The sequence below is a fragment of the Carlito syrichta genome, unplaced genomic scaffold, assembly GCF_000164805.1.
Source record: "Carlito syrichta isolate Samal-C Ts95f unplaced genomic scaffold, Tarsius_syrichta-2.0.1 Scaffold180901, whole genome shotgun sequence".
Taxonomy (NCBI): domain Eukaryota; kingdom Metazoa; phylum Chordata; class Mammalia; order Primates; family Tarsiidae; genus Carlito; species Carlito syrichta.
This window is the reverse complement of record NW_007124997.1, coordinates 203653-226421: the sequence shown is the minus strand read 5'-3', so window position 1 is coordinate 226421 and position 22769 is coordinate 203653. Positions and strand designations below refer to the sequence as shown.

Here is a 22769-nt window from a genome sequence, read left to right as displayed (position 1 = left end):
TTTGTTAATTGTCTGATGGGTCACGGTCTTCCATCAGATCACATTTAATTTTTAGTTGAAAAAAGATCAAAGGAAGCTGGGAGAAAAGATATAATTAAGCCAAAACAAGAATGGGTATGAAAGCATCTTTGTGAAACCCTGGGAAGTGTGGGGACACAGGGTGGATGAGAATTTCACTTTCACCTCACAGTCTGGCAGGTTCCTTCTCATCAACCAACGAGAATAATGTAACATTACATTTTCCTCTTTAAATTTCAATTGCATCCCTAATACAGTTAATGCCATTATATATGCAATTTTATCCAGAGATAATTTTAAAATCTAACAATACTGTGGGGATTATTCTAAGTGCTTAGTTGCATTTACATCTCTCTCTTCCAATGAGTCTCTTTCCTACCTCCATTTCAGCCATGACATTGCATATGCCCTGGTGTAAGGAGCTTCAGCACTTTATTATTTGTTGAAAGCTGGAGTGACGTGAGTAAGGAACCACAACAATAGAGTGTGCAATGCTGCTGACATAGACTAAACCTTTGGATAATGAAGATAGTCTTGATGTTACTCAAACTCCAAGGACATTATGCCTTTGTTTTTTTTTATTAAGATCCTCAAGGCTTTCCACTTCATGATAGAAAGAAAAAATCTCAATTAAAAATTACTTCAGTTTATTCCTTTACTACTGTTAGCTGTAAATAACACTATCTTTGGTTATAAAACTATAATGCAAGATCACTTTAGTTTAGAACTTTCAGTAGTGTGGGCTCAAAGCTTCTTCACACCCTGATGGCTGCTTATAATGGCCTCTTCCACAGGAAGGAGATGACAAGCTTGTTTCTTTCCAGACAAGAGTTACCTCGCCTTTTGTCTCGGGGACTAGCTTCCCGAGTGCTCAGGCTCAGTGGAGGCATGGGGCAGCGTACCGTGGTGCTGATCTTGCCATTCTCTGTGGTCATGCTGTCCCTGTGATGCAGGTGTGCAAAGGGCTTGGCCGCCCCCCAGGACTCCAGGTACCGGGTCATGCGGACGGAGGCCCTCATCTTGGCTCCATCGAGGGTGTGACGAGGTCTGAAGAGATGCTGGGGGCTCCTGCGTTCTCCCTGGGGTGAGAAAGAAAGCATCATACCTGGCACAGAACAGGTCTGCACCTTACTCTTCCTGCACTAACCTCACATGACTAGAGCAATTCCTTCTAACATCTCCATTCACCCTCTACGGCACCCATCCTCATTTCTTCAGCTACTGCAGAACAAGCTGTTTGAGCTGGGTGATTTTTTTCAGACAGCAAAATTTACCTGGAATTGAAACTTAGAGGAAAGAAAAGTAGCCATGTTCATGGACATTTTTAGAGTAAATTCTTTTTTTCTTTTTTTTTTTTTTTTAATTGGCACCTCAATCCATCGCCCAGACTGGAGTGCAGTGGCATGCTCATGGCCACCCCAGTGTCAACCTGCTGGGCTCTGGCATTCCTTCCGCCGCAGCCTTCCAAGTAGGTGGAACTACAGGTACGTGTTACCATGCCTGGCTAATTTTTGATTTATTGTAGAGATGAGGTCTTGCCAAGTTGCCTGGGCCGGTCTCGAACCCGTGGGCTCAGGCATTCCTCTCACCTCAGCCTCCCAAAGTGCTGGGGTGACAGGCTGAGCCACCGAGCCCAGCTCAGAGTAAATTTTTTTTTTTTTTGACTTGGAGTCTCACTCTGTTACCCAGACTGGAGTGCAGTGGCACGCTCCCAGCCACCACAGCCTCGACCTGCTGGGCTCCGGCAATCCTTCCACCTCAGCCTTCCAAATGGCTGGAACTACAGGCGTGCGCTACCACACCCGGCTAATTTTTGACTTATTGTAGAGATGAGGTCTCAACAAGAGAATAAATTCTTAAAGAGAATGTGCTGGTCTGTTAGCATTACTTGATGGTTGTGTTTTTCTACAGTGATAGCTGTACATAATTTAAAAATATAGCAATACTATGAGGATTATCCAAGTGCTTAGTTGTATTTACATTTCTCTCTTCCAGTGAGTCTGTTTCTAATGTTAAATGGCCTCAAACATCTCTGTGTTGGTGTTCTTTGCCTAACATAATGTTCTTTCACACACATATGTTTTGTACCCCACTCTGTTACCCCACAGTTCTTGCTGCTTGTCAAGCTACCAATCTATTTCCAGATCTATCTCCAGACTGATGGTCAAACTAGTTGGAGGTTTTTCTCCAAAGGTAAAACTGGAGTTTCAGGGATGCTACCATGAGTACATATCCATAAATTAGACCTTGTTGATTTTGTGATACTGGTTTTGATGGTTCAGACGTCTTTCTTGCTGGTATTTGTACCATTTACCAGCTGTGTGATTTAGGGGGAGTTACATAACTTCCAAAGCTTCAGATTCTTTATCTATAAATAGAAATAATACCCATTTGGTCGGAATTTGAGAAAGGTTCAAAGAATGAGAGCTCTAAGTCTTTTGATCTGGTTTAGCATGTGGTCTGAAAAAAACAATAAGCAATAGCCTCTCACTGCTTGTATAGGTTGGATTGTCTTCCAGGCAATAGAGCTTTTTATTATATGGCAGGTAAATATGTTTGTGCATAGACATATACTCACACAAATATCTATGTGATATTAATTTTTCATAATTGTATCAATACACAAAATATTTCTTCTGTTCCTTTTTTCTTATCCATTCATTCAATTTCATTCTTTTTTTTTTTTTGAGTTGTAGTCTCATTCCATTGCCCAGGCTGGAGTATAGTGGTGTGCTCACGGCCACCCCAGCAATGATCTGCTGGGTGCTGGTCTTTCCACCTCAGCCTTTCAAGTAGATGGAACTACAGGCGCACACTACCATGCCCAGCTACTTTTTTATTTATTGTAGAGACGAGTCTCACCAAGTTGCCCAGGCTGGATTCCAACACGCAGGCTCAGACAATCCACTCACCTCGGCCTCCCAAAGTGCTGGGATTACAGGCTGAGCCAGCGAGCTCGGCCATCCTATTTCATTTTATTAGATTTTTATCTCCTGAAGGCCTGAGCAAAATCCTTCTCTTTGTTTAATACCTTACCTGATATATATCAAGGTTGTGACCACTGAGGGACTCCCAGAAACAGATCTATTGTCATATACATTGACTAACATAAATAATGGCCCAAATTAGAAGCCTGTATCAATACACTCGTTATACAGACAAGCAATGCATTTCAATTATTTATTTAACAAGTATTTAAACTTGTTATCACAAAACAGCTTCCATAATTAAACTACCACATGCATTTAACATCACTTTTGAGGCGAAGCCTACCAAAGAATTATACTGATTCTTCACTAAAAACACTTATCTATATCAACAATTTGCTCTTCCTTCCCTATAATGACAGATAATAGGCTAATCACAGACTCTTTACAATGATACTGACCTTGGGATTGATTACGAAGTATGTTTTCACCAAGTGCTGTTTTAAATATGGGTCCCTGATGTCACCATCTCCCTCCTCCACTTTATAAGCTCCATTCAAGTGCTCCAGGGTGACTGAAGAAATGTGAACACGTCTGAAATTCCATTTTAAGACCACAGTCAAGATAGAAAAGGATAAACATGAAGAAGTATTTTCTATTTATTTGTGACTTCAGAAATAATTCCTCCTCCAAATAAGGGAAAGTCTACATGTTCTTGGGAAAATTGACTATAATTAAAGTTTATATTCTATTGATCACTGCTTTGGAAAGATGCCTCTATGGGTCATGAGCTATTTGGAGTTTCTCTGCACTCACAGAAACCTGTGTGGTGGGTGGTGAATCACAGCAAATAAAACTTGAGCAAGTCAAATTATTTTCCGTAAAGATATCTTTTGAAATACATGTGAAGGGCATTCTAGGAAGCAGGTTGATCTGAGCAAAAGTATGGATTTTCTTTCTCAATGCTTGATCTCATGCTTTTCCAAATTATAACCTTTGAATCAGGATTATCTTGTCTGAACTACATTTTCCTGCCCAGAGATGGATTCTTTAGTTGCACACTTAATATAAGGTTTCCCAGAGGTCAACAGTTCTAGAGAGGTGCCATATTTGAACTGTACCGTAAAACAACTTTAACTCAGGTCTCTATTCATAAATGTGGAAACAAGTAAAAACTAATAATTTGGTATATCCATAGTCCTTGACTGTGAGTGATGGGGTGGTGGGATAGGGACTTGGAGTTCACATTTACCAATGAACGTAAGAAGCCACTGGTTATGAGTGCCATGATCCCAACAGAGGCAACAGAATCACCAAAAGTGGAGCGGGCAGTTATTAGCCTGTTGATTCAACCATGCTGCCAGCTTGAAAAGAAAAATCCAGTGTTGGGCCTTACCCAGGAACCCCTCCAGCTTCCATGTGGTTGGCCAAGGTAACGTCATGTGACCACACGTCGTACTGCCACTTCTGCAGACCAATCACACCACACAAGACGTTCCCAGAATGCACGCCCACGCGCATGTTGATGTCAACCCCAGTAGCATCTCTTACTTTCCTAGAGGGAAGGGAAGTGAGATTATGACCCGGTAACATCCTCTTCTTTCTTTAACTCTTGGTCAGTTTCTTGGCATGATATTACTTTCAGAATTTCTCAGACTATCAGAGACGCATCCGCCAATCCCTCCTGTGGCAGAAGATTGCTGCTCTGAGCCAAGAGAAAGGGCTTTTCTTTTGACCATTAGCCCCAAAGCTCCAATGTCCTCGCTATTAAAGCCAGATCAGGCCAGACCATGGTGATGACAAAGCATGTTGGCTGTAGTTTTTACTTTTGCAATGAATATATATCAAGCACCTACCTACCATGTGTTGGCAATGCCCTGTGTTTTCATACTCAAATCATGTGATTGCCCTGTCATGTCAGAAACAGTCCTAGATGCCATTTGCAATTTTAGTGCTTAGTACAATGCACATCCTCAAAGAATATCTTCTGCTAATAAGAGAACAATGCAGCTCATTTGTGAGCTTAATCATGACTTTAGGCTGAATAAGAATTTTTAGAAAAATAATAAGGAGACTAAAGCTTTTGCACATTCTTTAACAAAATGAGAAAAAAATACTTCTAAAAAGCTTTAATAATGCATAAGGTGCCATGAAAAGAAACTAATTTAAAAATCATTCAGAAATACTTGAGGACTCTACAGCCAACCCCACCAACAGAGAAAAATGGCAAGGCTTGGCGATGCTTATTTATTTCTAACAGAAAAATACATGCACCAATTAAGTGATTATTGCAAAATAAGGGTACAGGAAGATGTGCCTGGTTACATGGAGAGATTTACCCCACGAGGACACGTGGAGGGAAGCAATGATGCTGACTGCAGCAAACTGAAGAGGAGAGGCCTGCAGGGGGGAGCTGTAGAGAAGTGAATTGTTAACATTCACATGGCACAGACATGTCTGCAGGCTTAAGCGATAAAATGATACTGTACTAGCAGGATCAACATGATAAAGAAATGGATGCACAATGTAAAAACAAGTGGCATCTGGAAAAAAGAACATAAAAGTGGTTTTCCTTCCCTTCTGTTCCCTTCTGTTCCCTCCCCTCCCCTCCCCACCCCTTCCCTCTACTTTCCCACCCTTTTCTCCTTCCCTTTCCTTCAGTTTCCTTCCTTTTCCTCCTTCCCTCCCCTTCCGTTCCCCCTCTTCCATTCCCTCCTTTCCCCTTCCTTCTCTCCTTCCCTACCCTTTCCTTCCTTTTCCCTTCTCTTCCCTCCTTTCCCCTCCCCTTCCCTTCCTTTTCCTTTCCTTTCCTTCTCCTTTCCCTTCTCTTTTCCCATTCCTTTCCTTTTCCTTCTCCCCTTCCTTCTTTTCCCTTGTCTCCTCTCCTCTCCCTTCCTCTTCCCTTCCCTTTCCTTCTCTCCCCTTTTATTCATTTCTTTTCCTCGCCTCTCCTTTCTCTCTTTCTTTTCTTTCCCTTCCCTCCCTTCCCCTTGCTTCCCTTCCCTTCCCCTCCCCTCCTCCCTTTCCCTTCTCTTTCTTTCCCTCCCATTCTCCACCCTTCCTTCATTTTTCCTTTCTCTTCCCTCCTTCCTTCCCTCCCTCAGCTCCTTCCTTTATTGTTCTTGCAAAAAAGACATGCACCCATCTGGCAGTGTGCAGGTTGTCCAAACTGTCCATTCCTGTCCTGCAAGAGAAACCAGAGTACTGAGGACTGTGGCTGTGCCAGCAACAGGGCATTCTCACCCCTGTGGCTTATGATGGATCCTTTCCCTTCTACCCAGACCCCCAAGCTCCCTTCCCTGCCATGTGCAAGCATTGCCTGGCCAGTTGGCATTGTTCTTCCAGTAGTGGTTCAGGCATTGCCTCATCCAGGAAGTCTTTCTGGGCTCTCTCATCTAGGCTGGTCTAGGCAGCCCCTGCCTCTGTTCTTCAGCTGCTCAGAGGGCAGTGACCACCCCCTGTCTGTGTGTATCTTTGCACTCAGCAGAGTTAGCCTTTGAGGACACAAAACTTGTCCAAGTGTTTGTTTGCCCATCAATGGACTCAGGATCTGTTCCCACAGGATACTTCATGCAAGTTTATTTGTCAACCAAGGTCACTTTTGAAGAATTTACTGTTTCTCTGAGAGATAATGATCCTAACAACTTTGTTACAGAACTCATAATTGCTCATTAAACTTTATGTTGTTAAGAGAAGATTGTTCCTACCACATAGATTTCTGTTTAGTAAAACAAATTAGCAGAGAGCCAAGGAGGGATTAAAAAGGAGGAGAAAGGAGCCTTAGGTTGGTCATTTGGCACCCTGATGGGCTGACTCATTTAAACATTACAAATAATCTCTGGATTCTTTGTATTTTTTAATTTACTATTTATTATTATTTTAAAGATGGAATCTAGCTCTGCTGCCCAGACTAGAGGGCAGTGGTACATCCTAGTTCATTGTAACCTGGAATGGGCTCAAGTAATCCTCTTGCCTCAGCCTCCCAAGTAACTGATTTGTCTTTTTTTAAAAAAATGTATTATTTCAGGGTCACATAAATTCTTTGGCCAAATGTGTTGATGCGTGCAGATGCAATTAGTGTGATCTATAGAAAGATGTTTAAATAATTGCTTCAAGTTTGCAACAGCAGCAGGCAAACATTCTAATTTAAGAGAAACCTTAATCACTTAGAAAATCAAGGTCTTGAATATTACTTCCTTTATTAAAAACAATTTGCATTTTCATGACAGGAAAAAAAATTGTAACCATTGGGAATATTCCAAAACTGTAGCTGAAGCAATTCTTGCAGCAGCGTCTCTGCTAACAGGGCATGAGGTGAGGTGTGGAGGTACAGACACAGAGGGGAAAATAGAGGCAGACATTCCTGGAGCCATATTGCTGGTTCAGGTGAAACCAGAAATGATCTGGCAAAAACCCAAGTACCACTTGTGCTCTTGCCCCTCACCAGCTTAACACCTTAAAATTCCCATACAGAACTCACCCACCTCATGGCTCAACAAATAGGAAGGCAAGTGCTTGCCCTTGCACGTGAGAAAGGGAATGGATGAAGAATTTGTGGAACTCGTTGAAGTGTCCTCTCTGTCATTGCCTTTCCTGGGGGTATCACAAATCAGCCTATTTATCAACCACCTTATCAACCACACACAAGATAAATAGGTGATATATAATAGAGGAAGAGTATGGAATCTTGTGATTAGTGAGTGACAGGTCACTATGACACACAGGCATTGCCTTATTTGAAGACTAGGCAAGATTAACCAAGACTCTGGACATGTAGGCTATTACTGACACATCAATGATGAAAGGATAAATAAAATGTGGCCTATGCATAGAATGGAATGAGGTACTGACATATGCCACAACATGAATGGACCTCGAACGCGTTAGGCTTAGTGAAAGAAGCCAAACACAAAGGACAAATATTGGATGATTCCATTTATAAGAAATATTTAGAATAGGCACATTCATAGAGACAGAAAGTAGAATAGAGATGACCAGGGGCTGGGAAAGGGGTCATGAATACACAGTTTCTGTTTGGGGTGGTGAGAAGGTATTGGAAGTAGTTAGTGGAGATGGCTGTGCAGCATTCTGAACGTACTTAACATTACTAAACTACCCACATGAAAATGGATCAAAGGGTGATACTGGTGGTATACATATTTTTACCACAGTTTTTAAAAATGTGAAAGAAAAAGAAGGTATTTCTGATGAACTGGTAACATGTCAGTGCATGTAACCTAAGGATTCTTTCTCCTGAAAGATGTTTAGCACATTGAAATAACTTAAACCTAACAGAACTGCAACCCAGGTGATTCAAAAGCAGATATTAAGCTTCAGCAAAAGGGTGGGTTGTTGAATTCAATTGGTTATTGATGCACATAATTTTACCCTTCATAAAAAATCGTTTCCATGTCTATTTAAAATGGAAATCAAGAAAAAATGCTTTCCTCCAATAGAATACATTTCATCTCTTGTTTGAAACTAAAACTAAAGTTGCCTCCAGGGGCAGGTTATAAATTTGAGAAAACCTATTAGTTCCATTGATTGGATTCACGTACATCTAGACCCATAAAGTCATGGTAGTTACTTTTGGAAAAAAAAAAAAGTTAAGCATTTGTGTGTGTGTGTGTGTGTGTGTGTGTGTGTGTGTGTGTCAGAGAAGAAAACTGACTGACTTATGGTAAGAAGTATATAGAATATTATCCACACAATGCATTTGGTGCAGGGAAACTGAGTCACCCTGACTCTTCTTCCCACCTTATGCCTCTCATCCATTTCACCGTACTCCCTCTGTCCCATTTCTGATCCCTCTGGGGTCTGCAGTGACTGGCTACAGAGCTAGTAAATGTGGAACATACAGGTCTCTCCATCTCATCAGCTGAGGCTGGGGCAGGATGGACATCCTCTTCCCCAGGCAGCACTGACAAAGCCACTTATAACCCTTTAGTCACCTCAGCACATGACTTCCACACCTGGTGGGCAAGCACAGGGGCCACAGGACTAATTGCCTTCTCCACTGAAAGTCCTATTTCCTCTAACCCTGAGACAGGAATTAGAACATTAAGCACAGAAAGAATTCCAACGCCGTTTAGATTTTGAAAATACGTAGAGGAGAAGGTAAAACCAGTTAACTAAAATAAAGTAAAACCTGTCAATCATGCAATCAGCAAACAAAAGTTTTTTTTATCATTTATAAGAATAATCTGGCTTCTAGGAAGAGCATTACTAAAGGCGATGATAAAATTATGGTACCGGGAATAAAAATTACTTTTGTGTGTGTGTGTTGGGGTCTCACTCTGTTGTCCAGGCTGGAGGGCAGTGGCATTATCACAGCTCACTACATCCTTGACCTCCTGGTCTCTGACTCCTACTTCGTAGAAAATTATCCTTTGACCTTATACTTTACACTGCACTTGTCAGCGTTAATGATAACATTATTCTATGGAGCAAATCTTCTCTAGTATTGTATCTAAAAAAAACCATAGATACAGTGCAGACAAAATATATTACAAATATTAATTGAAATTAAATTCAAAGAGCTGAGCATTTTTGACTAGATGAATTAATCCTGGATTGAATTTTTATATTAATTGCCACCTACTGGTAAAAACTATTTTTCCCCTTACAAAGTGTGTATGTGACTTTAGACTTGGCATTGTTTGTTGGAAATAGAAAAGATGCCACAAATGCAAACTTTTTGTTCTTAAGTCCAAAGAAGACATTCACATTTTAAAAATTATCATCTTTGAAATACATACAACTGTCCCTTCCCATAGATTTCCAACTCAGTTTTTTTGAAATCTAAGATAACTTGAAAAATTGAGAGGTCTTACTTTTCATCGAGTTATGTACATGACAGTAAATGGGTCTCCACACATTTACATTTGAAAGTACAACTATGTATTTGGGCCAGTCGATGAAAAAATGCAAATAACTGAGGTGAGAATTACAACTCAAAACTTTTAAGTAGTTAAAACAAAACAAAACAAAACAAAACTTAAAATGCTTACTAAGCAGCATACTTACTTGATGGCTTCACACATATCCAGTCCCATTTTCACGCAATTCTTGGCATGGTTAGGGAGAGAGATTGGCAGTCCAGACACACAGTAGTAGCAGTCTCCTAAAATTTTAATTCTCATGCATTCATTCTCCTGGAAGAAGAAGTCACAGGATTTCAGTTACATTAAGTGCTTACATAACGATACAGATTTACTGCATATCACCAGTGCTAATTCTGCTGACACTGTTCCAGGGAATAGGACTTGGGGGCAAGGGAAATAAGAATGAGTTGGGCTTCACTACCCAAACAAAATAAGCTACCCTCCCCCACATGGCCATTTCAAAAGCAGGTCTAATTGGAGAAAGGAGATGTCATGGGAAAATGCAGATAATGTTCTGGAATGATTTACACATAATACAAGCAGGGGAGGATGACATTAGGATCAGTCTCTTAAGTCCGAATATCCTCAAACACTGATTGTGAAATGAATCTTTCAGAGTAGAAATGACCTGAACTCAACTTGAATTAGAATCATCTTACATTGTTTCCTCCTGTGCTTACGGTTTTCTACATGGATTACAAAACTGAAGCAGATTCTTACCTGCAGGTGTGTAGCTTCTGATAAACATCTCCACAACCAAATAAGCCAATATTCAGCATTGCCAAGTAATTTAAAACTTCATTCTCATCTTAGGCTAAATTTTGACTAACTCATTATTTTTCTTGGCTGGGTTTTATAGTCATATTATAATATGGAGATTAACTAACTGCATTCACTCTCGTCAATCCTACATCTGTTTTTTAACCTTTTCAACCAGCTTATAGACCCTTCAAGTGAAATAAAACAAAAACAAAAATGTGCCAAACACATATATTTTTCCTCTAACATGAATACAGGATTATGTATAAACTGAACAAATTTGAAATAATAAAATGAACACATCTTTTTTTCCTTAAGCATGTGTTGGATTTGCTGAAGATTTGACATATTTCTTTTCCTGTCTAATAGCACACGAGTTTATAGATTAGCATTCACACTTATCTAGAGCACTATAGATGATGTGCTTGGTAATTCCTGATAACAATATCATAAATACGAAAAAGGCAAACTATTAATCAGGCTTCCTTTCCATCCTTCCTAAATACATATTCTGAGTCTAGAAAACTCGAGAGTCAGTAGCAGTGAACGGCAAAGATTTCAAGTTGCTCAGCATAAAGTTAAATGCTTTACATGGTATTCACTCAGTGCACTGGGCCGTTTGCTGACAATACTCTGTGTTATTGAACTATGAGTCATTAACTCACGTCCAAAGCATGCTCTCCCTCTGACCAACAATGGATGGTTCAGTCAGCCTACCCTGGACTTGGATATTGTCTGGACATTTCTTTGTCCCAATGGTTAGAGGAAGTCACACTGAGTACCTCTATATGGATAACAAATTGTGTCCTCCCAAACCCATATGTTGAAGTCAGTCCTGATAGCTGTGAATGTGACCTTACTTGGCAATAAGATCATTGCAGATGTAATCAGTTAAGATGAGGTCAAACTGGAGTAAGGTGGGCCCTTAGTCCTTATGAATGTTGCCCCTATAACAAAAGGGAAATATGGACACTGAGACATGCACATAGAGAAGAGGATGTTGTGTGAACACTGGAGTTATGCTGCCCAAGCAAAGATGAAAATGTTTCTTTTTAGCATGAGTGAGTAATCCAACAAAATGATCTTTTGTTAATTCATATCTCCAAGCTAATATTTAGGCTGCAACCTTTTTTCTCTTCTATAAATGTGCACCCATAAAACTTAACCCTTTGCTTTGGTTTGGTAAAGGAAAGAGGCAGAGTTGTCCTCTTACTGATTTTCTAAAACCCCCAGTGAGAGCATTGTGGTCAGTTGAACAGCAGAAGGCAGCAGACTTGGGAAGTTTGGCCCCAAAATGACTATGCTAACATCTGCAAGCCAGATTTCTTCTTAAGAGGCTTGGTTGGGATGTTCTGTATTGTTCAAAAGTGAACTAAATCACAGAGTGAACTAAATTTAGGACAAACCCTTCCACAGATAAATAACTGATATTGATAAGCATAATGAAATCTTTTTTGTTGGGAACAATTCAAAGACAGAATTAGGCTGACCAGAAATGTGCAGTGAGAAGTAAAGGGCTGGCAAGAAGGAAACTTCTCATTAATGTTCCCACCAGCAACTGTGGAAGTTCTAAAAAGTGAGGTCTGGTAGTTTTAGACTTGGCATCCCTTCCTATCTGTGAAATTTCCCCAAAATGAGCATACGAATGGTGAATACAACTTACATTTCTGCTTAAGTGGCACAAAAACCAAAGGATAAAAGTGAGACCATAGTAAGGGAAGAGCTTTGCACAGAAGCTCTGCCTCCTATTTCAGGAGCTCTTTCAGAGTCCTGCTTAACCATAGGAGTCTGGGATGGTTGCAACCAGAGGAGTGGAAATGATCTTACCAACTCCTTTACATGGAAATGCCTGAAAGAGCACCTTAGAATAGCACTATGCAGAGGGAATTGCAAATCGAATCTCATTGCCTTGAATGTATTTATTATACGTGTGCTGAATTATACATAAGCGGAAGTTTTAAAAATAGAGGAAAACGTGATAATTATATGCCATGGCATCTTTCATCCCTGATAAGGTTTGAGATTCTTCAAGGCTCAATGGCAAATAAATCCAACAAATTTTACAAACAAACTCCTACAGGATGCTTATACAAAAAAGTGAAGTACTGGTGAGCTGGAGAGAAAGCAAGCCAGCCTTTTGCATAGCATCAAAGTGGAGGGGAATCTGTATACTCACCTTTGCAATTTGATCAAACTTTCCGAAGAGCTCGTTGAGCATGTGGACTAACTCTCCTGGGGAGCAGTCGCTCGCCAGCCGGGTGAAGCCAACAATGTCAGCGTACAAGATGCTGTGGGAACACAGGAAGTGGGAGACAGGGTTTTCCGGTGGATGTCGGTTAAGAAAGTAATGATGATTTTTTTCATTAAAAGTGTGCAGTTGGTTGGTTTTTGGTTTTTTTTTTACACTTTCTATTTTCATAAGAAAGATGTCATTTTCCCAAAGAGGGAATACATAAACATTTTATTAAATTTGTGCATTAAAAAAAGTTTCTTTTTGGTGTTAAATTTTGGTAGTCAAGATGGGGAGTGAAGCAGCAAAATAACAGAAACCAAAGTCTGTTTATACTGATTCAAAAAAAAAAGAGATAATAATCTTAAAAAAAAAGATAACTCCACAACTAATTTAGAGTACTTACTACCTGCCAGGATGAAGCAGACACGGGTATACCTTCCTAAAACCCAGAATTTAGCTGGGATGATATATTAAACAAATAAAGACACAAACAAATGTACAGCTACAAATTATAAAAAGTGCTACAGAGGAAACCAAGAGAGTGCTGTGAGAGTGAAGAGTACAGGTAGGTTAGGCGGTGAGGAGTCCAGCAGTCACTCAGAAAATGACAGGGTAGCTTTCCTTCACGGATATACACACCCGTGGAGACAAGGTTGAGATTCCTTAGAGCTATTTATGTGTTTAAAACAGGGAAACACAACACTAGTGTGTGCATTACAACATTTCCCACATAATAACATGTTTCTGATTTGTATAAAGGCCTTATGAAGAAGCCCAAATTCTTGCTGGTGGTTTGGGATTAGTTTCAGATAATGAATATGGTATGACTTAATATGTACAATAAAACAAACTAAGTACCATTTCACATCCATTAGGATGGCTATTACAAAAAAAAAGAAAGAAAATAATAGGTGTTGATGAGAATGTGGAGAAATTGGTACCCTTGTGCATTGCTAATGGGAAGGTAAAATGATACAGCCACAAAAACAGTATAGTGGGTCCTCAAACAATTAAACAGAACACCATATGATTTAGCTTTTCCACTTGTGGGTACGTATCCAAAAGAACCGAAATCAGAGACTTGAACAGATATTTGCACAAGGATGTTCACAGCTGCGGTATTCACATCAGCCCAAAGATAGAAACAAGTCAAATGTCCATCAACAGATGGATGGACGAACAGAAGGTGGTAGATACATACAATGGAACATGAGTCAGCCTTTAAAGGAGATACAATTCTGGTACATGCTGCTACTCTTGAAAACACTATGCTAAGTGAAATAAGCCAGGCACAAAAGGACACATACTATAGGACTCTACAGATATGAGGTACTGAGAGTAGTCAGACAGAAGTAGAGCAGGGGTAGCCAGAAGTAGAGCAGGGGTGGCCCAAAGTAGAACAGGGGTGGCCAGGAATCAGGGGTGGGCGAGGTGCGGAATTGCTGTTGATTGGGTACAGAGCTTCAGTCTGGGATGAAGGAAACGTTCTGGAGTTGGATGGTATTGACAGCTGCAGAGCAATATTATGTGTGATCCAACAGACCCATACACTTAAAGTGGTAAAAATTATAAATGTTATGTTCAGTGTGTTTACCACAATTAAAAAAAAAATACATAACACGGCCTTAGTCAGCTAGGTCCCAGACATATCAGTGTAGGACTCTGTTTCTTGCGCCTTTTGGATGCAACTTGGGGGAAAGACTTGTTTCTCTGCTCGGGACAGGAGCCTCAGAAGACCTCTAATGGGTCTAGGCACTTGAGGGCTGTTGGGGCAGCTGCACTCCTTGCTGTGTTTAGATGATGCCCTAAAATCATCCCTATTTCTCTCTTGTAGAGGCAGAGCCCACAGGAACTCCTCCTCGAAAAAGAGGAAGAGTTAACTCTGTTTACTTGGAGAAAGAGTCCCTGATCCAAAGCAGTATTGGAGGTAGAGTGTATGGATGGGCAGGTGACTGTATTTCCTTCTTATTCTCAACATCCACAGTGCTTCCTGTGGTACAAGCTTGTAAGGGGCAAAGGATTTCCAAGATAGGCTGCCTGGAGATACCTTAAGCTGGTTCAGAGGTTATTTGGCAGCAGAGGGATTCAAACAGTAAGCAGGCAACTGTGATGCCATGTGCAAAGGGTTATGTGCAGAGGAAGCACAGGGCACCATGGGACCATAAATAAGGAAACTCAACCTAGACTCTGGCCTATCACCACTTTAGAAAGATCACTCTCGCAATAGCGACCTGGAAGCAGGCAGGTCAGTTAGAAGCATATCCCGAGGATCCTGGGGAACCTCGTGGCAGGTCTACAATGGGGGTAAATAGAGAGAAGTGACCAGACATGGGAGATAGGAGGGAGAATGAACCAGACCTTGGCACTAATTAGATGCTATGGGGAGGAAGGGATTGTCTAGGAGAAGGAAATATCAAAAATGAAGACCTGAAGAATGGAGTTCAGAAACCTAGATGTGTACAAATCGAAACATGCTTGTAGGGGAAGATGGCCAATTCAACTATTGTGTTTCTCTGGTATCCTAGATAACTACTAGGAAGATGAGTATGAAAAGCTATAGTTGACGTCTATGTCTGCACTTCATGTAGATGGGAATTAAAGTCCTTAAGAGAACAGAGAGGAGCTTGAAGAGAGCCCTGAAAACACTTGTGTTTGCAGGAGAGGCTAGACCTAGGGAAAAGAAAACAACAGAGGAGACTGTTGGAAGAAAGCAAAGGGAATGCAATGTCATGAGACTGAGGAAGGGGAGAATTCTTTGAGCTTGAGGGCGAGGCCAACAGGGCCAAGCACAGTTGAGTGGTCAATAGGTGACTTAAAAATATTTCCTGAGATGGGAGGGGTATTGCTGAATTTCAGACAGTTAGGTCTAGAAAGAGAAATTACTATTATGTTACACCTAGTTAGATACTGTGAGTGTTTCTTCTTTAATTTTATAAGCAAAACACTTACAAGCCTGAAGGCAGGCCAGTGTTTTAAATAATTGTATTCCTTAATACGTGTGAACTTTCTTTAAATATATTTAGGTTTTTTCTATCATGTATCCAGTGGTGCTTCCTTACTTCCTGCTGGTTATGCAACTGTTTTTCTGTTATCTCCTTTCTGATGTGACTTTCTTATTGCACACTGACACCTGTGTATACTTGGGCTACATACATCACTAGCTTTATACGCCTTTTCTAAAATCTGATATCAAATGAGACTTGTCCTGGCAATGTATTTAAGTTGAAGTTAAATTTGTTTCTTATTAATGAGCTTCAAAAAGCCTTGACCTGAAGCTGCTGGACTAGGAGGCAGCAGCTTGTCATGGAGAGTCTAGACTTGGGGGCAAACAGGCTGGATACCAGTTCTAATAGATACTCACACATTTATTTGGTGTGGTAGTTGTTGTTATTGAACTGTGAGCAAGCACCCTCTCGAAGAACTAAATTAAAACCACCAAAACATAACAAATGAGGTCAGGTACATGCACAAATCACTTATGGAAACAACTCAGCTAGAATAGAAAGCACCATGTCAATATACAGAATGGATGAAAGAACAATCAAAAAGAAGAAACACTTCTTTGGGTAAGTGGTACCATGAATGGTTGATACATGGAAGTCACTGGTGATCTGGAGGGGCCTTGCTCTGTCGTGTGTGGGAGACAAGGGCAGTGGGGGAACAGGAGGGAACACCTCTCCAGCCTGAGGTGAGGGCCCCTCACATCACAGTTCCTCTCTAGAGCTCAGGGGAGACAGAGGCCCTATACAGTTCTCCCTGGCTACAATGAGAGAAACATGTTTGTCTTCCAGGTTCTGTGATTCCCGGAATTTGGCTCCCTGGGAAATAGATATGACTATTATAGTCTCAGCAAAACAGTAACTTTCACTATAAATTAACTTAGGCATATATCAGTCACCTGTGACTTTGGTCACTTGTTATCCAGACCCCAGACACCCATCCTTCCTGACAGACAGCAGAACTGCCAGCTTCCCTGGAATGTGTTGCTTTTATAGAGGTCCTGCTCCTGCAAAGCCCATTTGGAGAAATCAGTCGTTGACCCTAGACAGCCCAAAGACCCTCCCTCCAATCTGACTGCAATGTGTCTATGGGGTTTCCAGAATAAGAATCCCACCATCCACTGCTCTTTTTTCTGCCATGATGGTCAGCTATAAAAGGCAGGCCTATGAAGGACAACTCAACCCAATAAAGAAAGAGGATCCTATTTCTCAACATCACATGAAGGCTGAGAGGTAACAGAAGGTGAATGCAATGATGGAATAGTGGTAATCATTCTACTTGTAGAAAATTTGCAGTTGCAAAGGAGAGAGTATGATGTGAGATGGGGGATCCCAGTAAGAAATGTCCCCAGTCGGGCAAAAGGCCTCCCAGACTCGCTGGGGAGCATGAACCGGGCAGCGTACCTCACGTTGGTGTGTCGCTTGACGTACAGATTGTGGAAGTTGTTGGTGTTCTCCATCTGGCCAGCTTTGGGGCCTTGCAGCCTCTGGATGATCTCTGCTTTCATCTCCATGGCTATGTGGGCTGGCAGCAGGGAGAGAAGAAGCCGCTCCTGAGACACAACCGGGAAGGAAGAACAGAGATCTCTCAAACAATCAAGGCAACACCGGAATGCTACTCAGTTATCACTGATTTGAAGTGGGGCCAGTTCGGACACTCTTTCTGACGAGTTAAAACACAGATTCCAGAAATATATATCGAAATAAAGAATGAGATTTTCTAAGGTCAGACTGTGTTATTGTACGATTTATTGAGTTCTATATACATGTTCTTCAGCATAAAGCATAAAAGAAGGCAAAGCTATTTCCCCAAGGATATTATGTATCTATTTTGATTTTAAAGTAGTGAAGCAGAAATAATAAAATTCCAGAAACCAGAGGTCAGTCAAAGATAAAAAGCACTCATTTTCACCTGCTTGCTCATTTCAGAGATAAAGTTAGCTTTACTGCACTTTAGAAAGCCAACTGATATTCCACACTTCCTGAATAAGATAGTCAGACATCTTCAAGGACTTCATTTCTTCTAGGATGAACACCCAATTCCCTTTATTAATTCTGAACTATTATAAAAGTGGAGTAAGAAAATGTTAGTTTTTGTAAAATGTCATCTATAAGAAGTTGCAAGTGAAACACAAAGAAATTATAATACATGAACTTTTTAATGTATTTTTGGACTCTAAATTTGGTAAATCCAATGAACAATAAATATTGGCATAAAATATTCTATTCATTTGAATATAGATGTAATTTAACTAAAGTGGCATTTTCCAATTTCTTCAAGAAAAATACAGATTTTTTTTTTCAGAAAAAGTATAACATCAGGGCACCTCTGGAAACTTCCAATCATCCTAGAGTATTTTAAATTTTAATCTTTTGTAGAAAATACCATATTATTTAGTTATTATGAAGTTTAGCAACTGGTATTTGGTGTTGATTAACAAATACTTGTTCAAAGAAACACTTTATCCATCTACCACATTATCTCTCTCTCTTTTTTTTTCTCTTCTTTTGACAAACTGGTGAGAGAATAAGAGTAGAGGGGAAGCTAGGAATTGCACCCAGGCCCACAGGTTCGGATGCCCATTCCTTAAGTTCACCCTAGTGCACATCACTTTAGTGGCTGTTGGAGAACTTCTACTGAGAGAGCCATGGTTAGGCCAGGAGCACATCTTGATGAAGACGGGATGACCCTCACCCCAGTACTCCCCTAGCTGCTCCAGGGAAAGACAAGTGCAACATCAGTAGGAGAGCCAGAGTATGCCCACGGGGGGACCTCAGTACATGGTAGGGATATTTCTTCATGCAGTGGCATAACTCAGTGCTGATCGTTTGCCTGTCCAGTCAGGCATTCATTTATTCACCTTTTCAGAAAACATCCATCTTTGGCTAGTAAATGCCATGCTTTTTGATAAGCACTAATGGTAAAACGAAGAATGAGACAGGGTCCCTGACATCCTATCATTCACAATCCAGCAAGGCTTCAGCACACAGTGCACTTCCTGCCAGATGAGAGGAGGACTGGCTGGTGTTTGGAAGAAGCTGGATGTGCCTGGCACTCTGGGAAAACAGAAGGGCAACGAAAGCTGAGGAGCACTTGCTATGTGCCACATGCTCCCGGGAGAGCTCTACTTGTGGGAGCCAACTTGACCCAAACAAAAGCCAATCTAATTAGTAGTATTATCAACCTTCTTGCAATAGAAGTTTAAAGAGGCAGTGAGGTGGAGGTCAGGGATGCTAACTCTTGTCACAGGTGCTAATATTGGCATGTCAAACAATTTCTTTGGTACTTAAGACGTTCATAAAATAATTTTTGTTTAATAATCCTTTTGCTACTTTTTGTTACATGTCCCTTGATGTTTCTGTTTGAATGAAGATGTAAAACGGAGAAGACAAAAGTTTTTAACGAATGAAATGTCCATGTATACACATAGGAAAGTATAAATTAACATTTTTTCAACAAAATAATGTCTTGAGTAATCTAAAATATAACCTAAATGAAATGTACAATGACATTACCACAAAAGGTAAGGTGGGAGTCAATGGAGTTAAAGTGCTCTGAGGTCCTAGAATTGTGGGCAAAGTGTCAAAGATAGCAATTTATGTTAAAAGACAATAAATCAGGAATGAATGCAATTCCACCATAGCTACAAAAAGAATGCGTGATTAACAAGCTAACAGAATAAAAATGGGAAATAAGGTCTTCATTAATTCAAAATAAATTAATAAAGAAAAGACAAAGAAAAATTAAAACAGGTAGGACAATTAGAAAACTACTCATAAAATGGCAGCTAGTAGCCTACTGCAAATATTAATGGACTAAATACTCCAATTAATTGGCAAATGCTGTTAGATAGGATTTTTTAAAAGATAAACTGTTACTCTAGAAGTACTTACAGGAAACACATCGCAAATATAAGAGTATAGAAATATGGGAACTAAGAAGGTATACCAGAAAAAGTTAGATAATAAAAATTATGATGTAAAGAAAGCTGGTACAACTATACCAATATCAGAAAAATGAACTTTGTAGATATTTCTTTCTCTGGAGGAAAGGACAGACAATCCACATATTTTTCACAATTTTTTAAGGATGAGGGAAATAGAACTAGGTTTTGTTGTGAACATTAGAGACATATCTTCTAATGTGGTTCCTCAGACTCACAGAGACTAGCAGTGTGAAGAGACGCACAAGGTGGGTCTTTTCTGTTGCTATTGTCTCAGTTCCTGGAAGAGTGCCAGACAAGCAGCATTTATTTTGCAGCTATTTTTCAGTGAATGAATGAGTGAATGACCAACTATTCATTTTGTCTAGGGCATTTTAAGAAAATTATAATTCCAAAGCTTCTGATAATTGTGGGTACCATTCATGGTATAGACTGGCTTGACAGTGCTTTATAATCATAGGAAGTGGCAGTTGGAAATAAATTGCGTTAAATTCTAAAATAGTGATAAGGAATGTTGACATGCAGAATATCAACAATTTTGAGTCTAGATCTAGGCCATCTACTAATAAATCCTAATGGGATGTGTGTCTACAGAGATGTTTGATGACTGGCATAATTAGATTAAAACTCACATTGTTCTCTTTCTGATGGGTGGTGAGTCAAGGACTGAGCAAAGTGAAATGTACCAGGCCACAATTGCTCAGTTTACATAGCTTTGCATTATGACCTTATGATAAAAATCGATGTGTGTGTATGGATTAATGCAGTCTTCCATTGAATTTAAAACAATCAGTAGACTTTCCCCAATGCTTACACTAGTTTCCAGCAATGCTTTTGTAGCTGAGGTTGTCACCATTCTCCTCATATTCCCATCTGCCTTGCTTGGAGATCACTGCTGGTTGTCTGGTTTCTGAGTGTACAGTTTCCTGTGGCTCAACTAATGAGGAGGTAGTTGATGGGTAAATATAACAGCTTCTGCACCAATATCCCTCAGTAGGAAATCAGAGCATGCTATACACACCCCTCAGAGGGTCCCAGGAAGGTTTGAGCTCCTGCTGTCACCAGTGTCCCCTTTCATTAGGTGACCTACCGCCCTTGTCCCATTCCCCGTCTCTGCTACTTGGAACCACTTCCCAACTAATTGACTATACCTAGATCCTTGTCTCAGGGCCTTCTTGGGGTAAACCAAACAGACTTTTGCAAGCATCTTCTCTCCTTCTCCTATATTCTGTAATAAGATTATGCTAAACCCCAAAGCACACAGAGCTCGTTCTTTTGGAAAGATACAGAATCCATGAACAAAAAAAGGAGACTCAAATATAGTAATTCTCTTCCATGCCCCAGCCTCATTTAACAACCAAATGTAAATTGTGATCTTTATTTTAGACTCCAATGTAGAGGGATGACTGACTTGTAATAGGTGGTTTGAAAATAATACAGGAAATAAATGTCAAATGTTACACAAAAACAAACATTTTCTCTTTTTTTGGCAAATGTTAAATAACCTGTGTGAATTTAGACTAAATGAAGATTTTGGTCATTGTCAATTATTCAAATAGAAGAACTCAAGTATTTCCACTTTCATTCGATTTGGGTACCATGGTGGATGGTAGACAGCACAACATCTGGTAAAACTCACGAACAGCATTCATTCTTGGGGTGTGCACCTGCCCTCTTGGTGGTCACAGAGTTGGGCAATCATAGGAGTTAAAAAAAAAACCTGAGCTGAAAAACTGGTGAATCAAGGCACTTTCTTTTAAATTTGTCTTTTCCCCTTTAAAAATATTCTGATCTAAAAGAAAAGCCCAATATTATGGCACATATGATAAATTTCAGCCCATTTTGTAATCTGACAAGGTTAATACTTTCATTAATATTTTGGCTTTTTGCTAATGTAGCTGTGTGCCCTGCCAAATTATCTGAAAGCAACACACAAACTTAAGTGCTTAATATACTGGATATAACTTGGCTACATTATTTTCCCAAATATGTTGGACCAATTCCTTACGGATACTTTTGGAAAATCAAGCTGTCATTAAATTGATTGATACATACCATTATTATTCTTTCTCTTGCTAGTGAAGCTTGTGTAACTACAGATAATTTGGCTAATTCTGGCATATTCAAAGGTTATCCATTTAATAGCTTGGGCTTGACTGGGGGTTCCATTTAACACATCCCTTTATTAAACTTTCAACTATTATTAATTAGGAATATACTTTTTCCTAGAACTTGTTCTTTTAACTTGTGCCTCATATAAGATCTACAGAGTTAATTTATTAAATTTCAATGTAATATTGACCAAGTTAAGAACATTCTGAAGTGTTTCTAAAAAAATGATGCAAAGCAGATATTATAAATAGATATTATATATATATACACACACACACATACACTCAGACTAATTTGGTTAATAGAGAAATCCAATTTGAGCAAAGAAGACTTGTACTTAAATTTTGAGCTGAGATATGGTAATGCATATTATACCCCGGGTCCCTTCAATAAACCATATATGCAATAAATATTTAAAGTTACTTTACTTTTCAAAAGTAAAACACAACAATGAAACACTCCTTGTATAACAATTTTAAAATTTTTCCTTTTCAAAATTCTTATCTCCATATGTCATATTCTAAATGTAATTCCATCACATCAGGATGCAAAATTAATGCAATAAACAGAAAGGATGCTATACATTTTTCTCCTTCCAAAAGGAAGTAGTCAACAAAATGCACAGACATTTCTAAGCAGTCACTGGGCCACATGTGACTACGACATCCATGTACTCAGGAGATGGATGATGTCCTTAAATACTGTCCAACAGTTCCAAAAAGCAGGGTGTCCCTGCGAAATGAAACGTTGAAAATGCCGCACTGAGAAAATACCTGCCTGAGATGTGAAGACAAGATATCAACACCCTCCCCTGGCTCATGTCAGTCACGTCTTCTCTTGAGCCAGCTGCAGGTCTGCAAGTTTCAGAGATCAACTGGCCTCCACCAGCATAA

At 39.9% G+C, this 22769-nt stretch overlaps 1 protein-coding gene across 1 annotated transcript in view; it reads right to left on the bottom strand.

Annotated features, from left to right (window-relative positions):
* Nucleotides 1–22769, bottom strand: part of ADCY2 (adenylate cyclase 2) — a 314510-nt gene that overhangs the window by 114015 nt on the left and 177726 nt on the right. Inside the window, exons 3-8 of the mRNA XM_008051507.1 lie at nucleotides 17225–17373; nucleotides 12765–12876; nucleotides 9972–10099; nucleotides 4342–4500; nucleotides 3407–3539; nucleotides 921–1097 (exon numbers count right to left, since the gene is read on the bottom strand). Coding sequence (XP_008049698.1) covers nucleotides 921–1097; nucleotides 3407–3539; nucleotides 4342–4500; nucleotides 9972–10099; nucleotides 12765–12876; nucleotides 17225–17373 — 858 coding nt within the window. The remainder of the gene's footprint in view (nucleotides 1–920; nucleotides 1098–3406; nucleotides 3540–4341; nucleotides 4501–9971; nucleotides 10100–12764; nucleotides 12877–17224; nucleotides 17374–22769) is intronic.